Source organism: Bicyclus anynana, chromosome Z, assembly GCF_947172395.1.
Source record: "Bicyclus anynana chromosome Z, ilBicAnyn1.1, whole genome shotgun sequence".
In the NCBI taxonomy this organism is placed as follows: domain Eukaryota; kingdom Metazoa; phylum Arthropoda; class Insecta; order Lepidoptera; family Nymphalidae; genus Bicyclus; species Bicyclus anynana.
In genome coordinates, this window is record NC_069110.1 from 15168083 (window position 1) to 15178992 (window position 10910).

At 34.9% G+C, this 10910-nt stretch overlaps 1 protein-coding gene across 10 annotated transcripts in view; it reads left to right on the plus strand.

The window, feature by feature from the left end:
• LOC112057669 (ecotropic viral integration site 5 ortholog) overlaps positions 1-10910 on the plus strand; it is a 74334-nt gene that overhangs the window by 38675 nt on the left and 24749 nt on the right. For 3 of the 10 annotated variants that reach the window (XM_052890875.1, XM_024098167.2, XM_052890881.1), the window contains exons 3-4: positions 7692-7819; positions 9309-9473. The exons of 1 other annotated variant lie outside the window; for it this stretch is intronic. In XM_052890875.1, coding sequence (XP_052746835.1) covers positions 7732-7819; positions 9309-9473 — 253 coding nt within the window. In that variant the 5' untranslated portion in view covers positions 7692-7731. Of the gene's footprint in view, positions 1-7656; positions 7820-9308; positions 9474-10910 lie in introns of all 10 variants that reach the window. 6 more of the 10 variants (XM_052890878.1, XM_052890877.1, XM_052890879.1 and 3 more) reach the window with 6 other exon arrangements.

The window sequence follows — 10910 nt, forward strand, 5'->3', positions numbered from 1 at the left end:
ATAAATAAGCTTTGTAATAAAAAAAATTGTATATATGGGCTACATATATACAAAGATGTATATATGTAACTTTGTTATTAATTATTAAGTGCTATTAATTAATTTCAAAGTTAAGTAAACGCTTAAAGTTAAGTTACCGTCACGTTATCTAGCGTTTCCGAGATAAAAAGTAAAAAATACTTTACAGTTAATTAAGATTTTTTTATGTATTTACAATTTTTCTTTCTAAAGTACCGACATAGTCCCATTAATGTTCCATTATAATGTAGATAAAAATGTATCACCAACTTCGCAACAAAGTGTTGATCTTTATAAAGAAGTGTGTCACGTAAACTATTCTTTTGTAGCTTTATAAATGTATGTAATATGTAATAATCTACGAGTGAATACATTAGTTAAATGACTACATTTTCAAAAATAGTGTTGTAGACGATTCGAAATATTTCCTACTTCAAATTTCAATCACTCACACATGAAAGATACGTAATTGAAAAACGCAAGGTCAATATACTGCACAAACTACGGTTTAATGGAATAGAGTTCGAACTGGAGTATCATAGACTAGAGTGGAACGAATGCCACAAGTGCTCTCAAATGGGATCCTGCCAGGTTTTTATTTTTTTTCTCTGCCTCAAAGGTCTATATTCGGCTGCCTGCAATGAACCATTTATATACATTTGTCAATCATTACGTTGAACGTTATATAATCATTATTATCAGCCCTACTTTAATAAACGGCCCACTACAGACTACCCACCTCGCCACTCCAATTCGGATTATAATCGTTATAGCTATATCATAATATGAATACGTTAACTTTGTAGCCGGATTGTCATGCCGAAATTACAGCTTCAACTTATTGCACATTTCTTGTAATTTTTATAATTGACTACACGGCACATCACTCAACTGGTTTACGTGTCGTTTGATTGTTTATTGACTTCTTTGTCTACGCATCCAATTTAAAAAATATCCAAAGTAAAATTTGTTTTTAACTTGTATTATAATTTGCTTGAACAATAACTATGTAGCCTTGGTCTTTTATTATAGAGAGAGGTAGTCATTGACAATATATATATGACTGGTGTCAACTGGTAGTTTTTTGGCTGGTGGGGAGGCTTCGGCCGTGGTTAGTTACCACCCTACCGGCAAAGGAGTGTGAATTTTCATCCTTCTCCTAACATGTTAGCCCGTTTCCATCTTAGATTGCATCATCAGTTAAGATTGTAGTCAAGGGCTAACTTGTAAATAATTAAAAAGAAAATTGACTCCTGGACAATTTCAACCATACGGCTGCCACTAGTAAGACTAAGGTAATAAAAGACATGGACTTCAAAACTGTTTATTAACAAGGGTCGGGTCATAGTAGGAATAGAAATATATGAAGGTCATTGGCCATATGGACCTTATCCACTAAAAGTCTACTAGACTTGGAACACCGCGTCCGAAATCTAATTTATTATTCAAACTAGGAATCGACAAATAAATGGACAATGTATGTGAAGTGGATGTCGATGTCGCTTTGACGTCGCCCGTTTCAATGTTTGCAAATTCAAACGCAAATACCAATAGGCTCGTGAATATTTATATAATAAACCAGGCGCTGTGAGGTATTGAGTATGCATAATTGAAGGACCGCATTCTGTATACAGTTTTGAACTTAGAGATAATAATGGCAACATGCAGATTACGACTGCATGTTCACACTACAAAGAAGTCAATAGTCAATATTCATTTATTTCAATTAGTCTTAGTTTACAAGCACTTTCGGAACGTCAGGTTAATAATATTTTAATAAAACGATGATAATAGTTAATCGAAAACTTAAAATTAATGTTACGAAGTTTCCAAACAAACTCTGTTTGTACTATAGTCTGGCAAGTTCGTTGATAACACTCCCATGATATGCGGGGGACAGGGGAAAAAACTGCGCGTGTGTGAAATCGTGCGTGCAGGGAAGTGACGTGCATCAGACGTGGGTTTTTCATTCATCACCACACGCCCCCCGGCCTGCGCGGAACATCGGCAGTGTTACGAACGAAGTTGTCGAGCTATACTGACCTACTCACACAAAGTTTGAGTAGGTCATGAATAAATGTTTTCTTCTTTTAAAATGAAAAGTAAATAGGGATGATGACAGTTTTTTTAAATTGTATATAAATTAAGAGTATGCTAATAGTAAAGCAATTTTGTGAAAGTAACAGGGTATCTGCGATCATTGCTTTCGGAGCTACAGGGATTTAAATGGTCAGATTTGCAGCGCTGCCGCGGATCCCTGAAAAACGCCCCATACAAAATGGCACGAACTAATGACGTTGTAGACAATATAATGATCGTTAGATTTGTATGTGCGTTCAAACAAAATTACTAATATCTTTGTTATTTGTGCGTTTATGTTTATAGTTCATTTATTAAAAAATGTCACATTTAATGTAAGGAAGCTAAAACTGTATGAATTTTCATCTAATTACGATAAAAGATTTTTAATAGATTTTGAACTTTTATAATCTCATTTATTTTGCAAATATCCAGTCAATCTTTGTTTTTTATGTATAAATTAGTTAACATTGACCTTATTTACCCGAATGTATCATAAAAATCAATATATTCATACCTAGTCATCATCCTCATTATATTTACATTTTTAACTAATTACCTCTAATAGAACAGCGGCCTACAAAAACCGTAGTTGCCAATAAATAAATGTTCAGTGTTACGCCCAGTCTGGTCGCACCCACCTAGGGTGAGCTGCCAGTTGCCACCCAACCCACGAATCTACTTATCGAAGTAAGGTAAACATCTACTCACGTTACCGGAATATGGAACACGAAAAGAAGATTTATGCTGATATCCGAAATGTGTCAAAATCTTAGATACATAAATAATAGGTGTCAAAGGTCAAAACAAAGAAGCTGTTCGTATTAAAATTAGGTTAGATATATTTACCCGACTACGGCGAAGCCAAAAGGAAAGGCAATTTTTGCAGTATATGTATGTATGTTCCACCTTAGCGCCTAAACTACTGTACCGATTTATTGAATGAAATGTCAAAAGATTCGTAATAATTAGGTTATATACATTTTATCAAAATTATGTATGACGGAATTTAATTCTAACCTCGAAAAAAAATCCCCGTATTCCTACAGGAACGGGAACTACGCGGGTGAAATCGAGAAGCGTCTGCTAGTGGGTAATGAAGATTAATTAGAACTTGTGATTTTTTTAATTCATTTTAGTTTTTGATAAATACTAAAGTTACGTATAAAAGAAAGTCATGTTACACAGATGCAATATTTCTGGCGATATCAGGTCTTTCATTCATTTGTTTTATAAGTAAGTATCGTATTATAGGCTTTGAAAAATAAGTGGATGGAAAAGTAGAAGTCAGTTTCAATAAGACTCAAAAAAAGCATATTGATTGGGTATTATATCTTCTGATTCCATCATATTTTTACCCTTTGATCTCCTAAAAAGATACGTTTACTTACGTGGTATATTCGACAATACTTTTAGATGGAACACGTGGATACACGTGTATAAATTTCGTCATTTAAATAAGTACTCGTACATTGAAAGGCCTTGCTGGATCGATACAAAGGTTACAAGCTATTTCTGTCGTTCTTGTAAAGGTTCATTGGATCTAATCAACAACTGAAGTACGTTGATGACTAGAAGTTTCCAACGGTTTACAATTAATTAATTAAATGGGCTGTTTGAGCTCGCCAACCCACGTTGAAGTAGTGTGGTGTGTCTAAGCTCTATATCCCCTCTTCTATAAGGATGGAGGCCTCGCCCTTTAGTGGGTCGTTAAAATAGGTTAAAAATTATCATTATTTAATAATAATGTAGCCTTATTTTTTTAGGTGATAACGTCTTATGGTAGGGTAAACCGCTTCGAAACGTAACGCGTTACGGCGGCACTCTGTCTGGCTTCCCTTTCTCTCACGCATACCGCAGCAGATTTAAGTTATCTCAACTGTCGAGCGTCCCGAAACGCGCACGTTTTTGTTTTTTAAGAGTGTGTAAGCAATAATTGTTTGTGTTTGATAAACTTAAAGGGTATTTTTTGTTTTTTTTTTTTTATTCTTTACAAGTTAGCCCTTGACTACAATCTCACCTGATGGTAAGTGATGATGCAGTCTAAGATGGAAGCAGGCTAACTTGTTAGGAGGAGGATGAAAATCCACACCCCTTTTGGTTTCTACACGGCATCGTACCTACCGGAACGCTAAATCACTTGGCGGTGCGTCTTTGCCGGTAGGGTGGTAACTAGCCACGGCCGAAGCCGCCCACCAGCCAGACCTGGACCAATTAAGAAAATCTCAATCTGCCCAGCCGGGGATCGAACCCAGGACCTCCGTTTTATAAATCCACCGCGCATACCACTGCGCCACGGAGGCCGTCAAAACTTACGTCGTATTGACAGATAGACAGACAAACGGACAACAAAGTGATCTTAAAAAGGTTCTGCATTTTCCTTATGAGTTGCGGAACCCTAAAAAAAGTATAAATTAATGCTGATAATTTAGTAGCTTGAAAAAAATATTTTAATCTTCAGGCGTATAAGATTCTTGTAGCTAGCTCATCGTGAGCCCTAGATGTCGTATGAAGTGTGAAAATGTATGGCTCTAACTATCCAACCAATTATACCAAGCGTATTTCGCGTGTTGTGCATTCAGTAATCCGGTTGCTCATTTCCCTTACTAGCATTGAAATCTTTTATAACTACGAGCAAACAACGTACAAAAGAAAGTGTAGTTAATTGTTTCGTGAATCGTAAAACCAATCTAAAAACGATTTATTTCGTAATCAAGTAAACAAATTATTTGTATTGTTAACATTGTTTGTCATGACTACTTGCCACCTTGATTTAACTGGAATTCAATTATAATTTTCAGGAAGGAATTTATAATTATTCCTACTGTTTATTTTGGACATAGTCAAAGCGGATTTCGTATTAAATTAATATTATCCATTAATTCTGTTCACGTCCAGGGTGAAAGACAAATCTAAAATTACCTTTCTTTTGTTATCCCTTCTGTAATTAACGAATGATGCCCCGAGAAATATTTTCCGGCGAAAGTTACATTGAGTGTTTTTGAAGCGAGACTAATTAAGCGAGAAGCTCTTTCAAGAATAGGTAATGTTGAAAGATATTTAAAAACGAAAGATCTAAAAACAAATATTTAAAACTTGTAACATCAAATGAACTTTTTTAACTTTTGCCCAACCTAAGACTTATAAAGAAACTCAAACTACGACGCGACGAAATGTCTTTGACGGTAACCTCTAAAGAATGTCCAAAGACATTGTAACGTTTTCGCGTGTACCTACACTTTTGCGGATAGGCAAGGCATTTTTGTACGAATACTCTAAGTTGCCTTTTCTTTGTTACATAAGTAGCTAGGGTGCTCAAACAGATAGGCAGTATTAAATTCTTCATTAAATGTAATAGACTCAAACCAGTGTTATCACTTCACTGTCTGTTATTATATTGTTACTAGTGGACCCGATCAAGCTTCGCTTTGACTCATTCACTACCCTTTCCTATTCTACTCCCACCATAGCCCCTACCCCTACCTTGTACCTTCACATTAAATTATTTTATTATTCGTTTGTATCATAAAACCTGTACCAATTTTGCGGAGAGTCTCACACAAATTTCCATCACGTATTTTAGGGGTTGGGGGGAAGAATTCCAAAAAAAATAAAACAGGTATTTTTCAGGAAAAGTCACGTGTAAAATTTTACCTTCTCATAATTGGTGATATCTATCATAATACAGCAATCACTATTCTGAACGTTGGTGAAGAAGCTTCCCGTGTGAAGTCGGGATAGTTAACTTGCTTGCCATGATATATTGTTAACGTTTAATTGTATCATTTGGGATAGTGCGCGCGCTTGCTGTGATGTGACGGACGGCCTTCATGGTTAGTGGTCGCTCGACAGCCGCGCGTATCGCTAACTTTCACCTACACGGTTTTGTACAAACGCGAATTACGATCTCGTCGTGAATCTTCAAATCCCTCGCCACATTTGCGCCGCGTATAAATTATTTAAACAGTTTTTGTTTATACTATTCTGTTCCCTAAATTATAATAAAGCGCTGTTAGCACAATCCTTGGTGGTCGAATTTCATCGAATTGCGTATAATTTCAAAAATCAAAGTATCTGTGTAGCTCACAACCAATATCGCCAATAGTGAAAGAGTGTCAATCACATTGCTGGTTTTTGTCGCAAGTTGCACACAACATGCGATGCTAATTTGAATGTCTATAGCATTTTAAATCCGACTAATTTCCCCGGAGATAGGCTTGCGCCGAGCGACGACGGCTTAATTAGTATCCACTTATACATTTCTGTAAGTACTTAACTGAAACGGAATTTTTAATGGAAATTCTTTTTTAGGCTTTTTTTGCAACTATCCAATTATCATTAACTTCAGAACCAAACGGGCGACGACTCGTTATATAAATACATTGTAGAATGCTTTTCTCCGTGTCCTTTTGTTGTCCTTTTGGCATGCGAATTTTGATATTTTACTACCCTCATTTGCCAGCGGTGATTGTACTTCTTGCCCTTTTTCATTCCATTATATCATACATATGTTATGCGATATCCATATGCATGGGTGCACTTTTTAAATATATAATTTTGGGTACATATTGGTTTAAATAATAAAGGGGAAAAAGTTTATATAAGTGGTCATCCTTGAAAATTTCATAGGTATATATGGAAGCATTTGGGATAATATATAGTTCCTCTATGAGAACATACGCAACAAGTATATTGCAATAACTCGTGTGGTGACAAAATAAGACATACTGTACCTACGAGTATATCACTTATAGCTGAGGACAACTTTTCCTACTATAATGTCGTGCAAAGTTAATTAAAAAAAAAATAAACACACGAAATTAACAATGGTGTTCACCTAAATGAATCGCTGTATTGTTATTCACCATAGAAGCCATAAGAGCCGGAACAGTTTTATATTTTTTAACTAGAAAGATGCAAGTATCAATTCATAGATTGGTAAAAGAGGTTACTGCGTAGTTCTTTCTCGACTGAAAAACATTCATTATTACTTACGTACTGAAGTCACACAGTTTGTATTCACTAGGTATTTAATGATAGATCAAAACTAGTAATCAGTGTCTAATGGATGCCATACCTTGATTAAAGAGCAAGACGTGTTAAGGTAATGGGCGCTCCAAGATATTTTAGTGAATATCGATATGAGATTATAAATAAAAAATGTCATACGGTGGCTACTGACAACCCTGTACATCATAAAGAAGTGTATAATTTTCCTTAACAGTGTGCCTAGTGGGAGTTTTCAATATTTTCATACTGTTACTATCACGTTGACGTTTTCGCAAATTTTATATGGAATTGAAACAGTTGTGCAGTAGTGCCACTAGATGGCGCTGTTTCGATTCCTTAGAAATTCGCCTTTACGTTACGTGACGGTAACAGTATCAAACTGTCACTAGGCCCTCAGTAGCCTTTACGAAAAACGATAAATGCTGTAATTATTGATTTGATTTTAAATTATATTAGGTGGTAGATTAACGCCAAAAATTGTGAATAGGCAGCAGGGCTATTATAGATTGGCATCTATAGCTTCCGGCTCTTAGTGGTAACTTCTGATAGATAACAACTGGTTTGACGAAGTTGGGTTGGCGCAGAGCGGTGCGACGTTCGCCGTCATATGGCCGAGGGCACAACATGAAGGTGGATGTGGAAGCTCGGGAAGCCGTTCCCGCCTGCAGCTCTCCTACTGGTAACACTGAGTCGCCTGTCGCATATCTTGACGGTTTGTTTGACAACTAACACACTAATGAGTGTGAGGATTCCCTCTGTCTGACTCTATCCGAACGTGTATTTGATGTTATATTGGGCATAGAGAGAAACACAATTTTGTAATTCTTATTAATGTTATGATTAAATATATACTAGAATGAACACTTTTAATGTGAGTGCGCATTGACTCATGGTTGAGTGAAATGTGTTTAAAATTAACATCGTCTATATTATTTTGTAAAAGTTGCCTTGAGTACAACGCCAATAGTAATAATGCAGACAGGTACTCCAGAACTTTCACTAAGAGCATTTAGTTTCAGAGAATAATGAATTCTCTGCCACTAAGGAGTATTTAACCGTTGAGAAAGTCAAGCATATTTGAAAATTAGTTTTTTTATTAAAAAAAATATAAAAAAACAGCTTATGCTATGCCTATGTAGTTGTATTGTCATAAACATTATATCGAGGTTGCTTCAATAGTTTTTTTTTTTATTTTCTCTCTTCTACCTATGAATATACAAGTTCAGGAAGAAGGAAGACAGAAATCCTCATCCCACTTCAATCCGCGCACTGTATATATAATCGCCTGCATTGCATTAACTCCGTAACCTACCTAACCACGGCTTATAGTTACACCATACTACTAATATGGATGAAGAGCAACATATTCTTAGAATCTAGTGATTTTAGTTACTAATTAGATTTAAATTAAACCTTTTATAACATTATTTTGTAGATTAGTCGTTACTACAATATATTTATAAAATAATATAATAAAATTGGATAAATATACAGATTTAATTTCAGAAGTATAGTTACTCTATACACTCAATGTTTTGAATTACTCTTATTGTTGTACAAGTTATACATCAAAGATGGCTACCATAAAATATAATATCAGTCAACTTTTTTCCGTAGATTTTATTACTTCCCGTACTGTAAAAGAACACATTAAATACAAACAGTTTACAAAATTAGATAGGCACAAAGAAAATAAATAGATAATGGTAGTTTTACAACAATTGGAGACAATTACAGTATCAAAAGAGATGCGAAGATTTTGATATTAGATAACAGTGTCCGTGACCCCTCTTATAAGTACTTATTTACAAACGAAAAAAAAAATATCGTTATAAATTACGTCATAGAAATAATAAATGATAGGATTAAAAATCAATATGCTGTTCAAATTCGTTAACTTTTAGAAAAACTTTCAATCAGAATTGATTTTTTATTACATTACGCAATTTTTAGATATTATAATCTCTTAATAAGATGCCATAATTAACTTTAATTAAAACTATGGCTAACTACATTCGATAGCTCTCTTAACTCTTTTTTAAGATATGCAATTAAAAATCTATTAAATTATGTGATACTATTCGTCACATGCATATGTATGTATAGGTTTTCGAACTTATAGAAAGACTAGTATAGAAATAAATTTATTTATCCAAAAAGTGTATTTATGATGTGATACTTTACGTATTGTCTGCCAACAGACTGCGCAGTAACAGTCTCAGAGGTAATCTCATCACCAGAGCGGACGCTGCTCGCCAAGCTGGAGGAAGAAAACAAAAAAATCGAGGCGGACGCCAAGAACCCCTCGCAAATCAAAGTACACAGCCGGAAAAGTTCGGACACATCGCAAATATCATTGACCTCAGGTAAGTGATGTTACTAATAATGTATACTTCGTAAATGTTACATCGAAAATCAATAACATCACACTTATATTATAACGGTGGTGGTTAGATCCCCGCCCACCCACTCCTAATACATATAGTCTTTCCCGACTAGTTGGAGAGGAATGGAAATATTGGTCATATTAAAAAAAAATAAAGGCTATAAGGATTCGTGAAAAACTCAATTTTACGCGGAGGAAGTCGCGGGCGTTCGCTAGTTTGAAATATATGTATAAGATAAAAAATTGTTTTCTAAGTGTCATGACCTTATTACAAACAGTAAGAAAATACATTTATAAGAATACTTTTTTACACTAGCGTTTATTTAGCGTAGGCTTTCAACGGAGACACTCGTATACAACGCCTGTACCCCACCGCCATCTACATATAGTAATCAGATAGCTGCGGAAGCGGAGATGTCTCATTAGTGCGTTGCGTTGCGTCGTCGCAACGAATCAACGCATTGTATGTCCCACCTGCGTTGCGATGCACGATTTCGTATTGCAAGAGGACGACGCAAACAGTTAGCCTCAACAATGAATCGAAACAAGTGAAACGCTGTGCGTCGTGGCAATAGTCTTCCGTTGACGCATTGCGATTAAACCCAACGGATAATGATTTTCGTTTAAAATGAGGTTTACAGAATACGAAAAATGCGGTTGTTATTGACTTGATTTTAATTATATTAGGTGGCTTATAGACCAAAGTTAGTGAATACGTCACTAGCTAAGCCTATTTGGTACTTGCATTTAATGTGAATCTTGCGACATGTGTAGTGAGCATTTTACGGATTTACTTAATACCTTACATTTAGTTTTATACGCAATTAAGAATTTCATTGCTTACGCAACAAATTCAGTTCGCTAGAAACCGTTACAAATATATCTAGTTAGATTTGTACATCGGATAATAAATCATGGTACTAAAGTGATGCAACTCATAATTTTTTACAAACTATGACTGAAATTGAAATTTAACTAGGCAACCTATTTCATGACATATTATTAGTTAATATTATCTATCATTTATTTCTTATCAATAATAAATAACAAATGAGGGTATATTTCTAATGCAGAACGGAATACACTATTACTGAGCTTTTTAAATTTAATCAAACTGTTGGTACTTTAAAAACCAAATTTGAAAGTAGTTTATTAAAATGCAGTTGGAGTACAACGTACTACAACAGAATACATAATTCGTAAATTTTAACTTTAAAAATACAATCAATGAATCATTTAAGTCAATATATACTCAAGATAATATCAAAAATGTAAAATCTAAGTTACGCCACGTTTGTTACGTGGCACGTTATCAGGTACTATCTTATTATCTCCCTCACGGTGTCAGTAAAGATTCCGGCGTTGATTTAATACTTTTGTCTGCAAAATAAGTTGAGATGAGTGAAAACTGTGAATC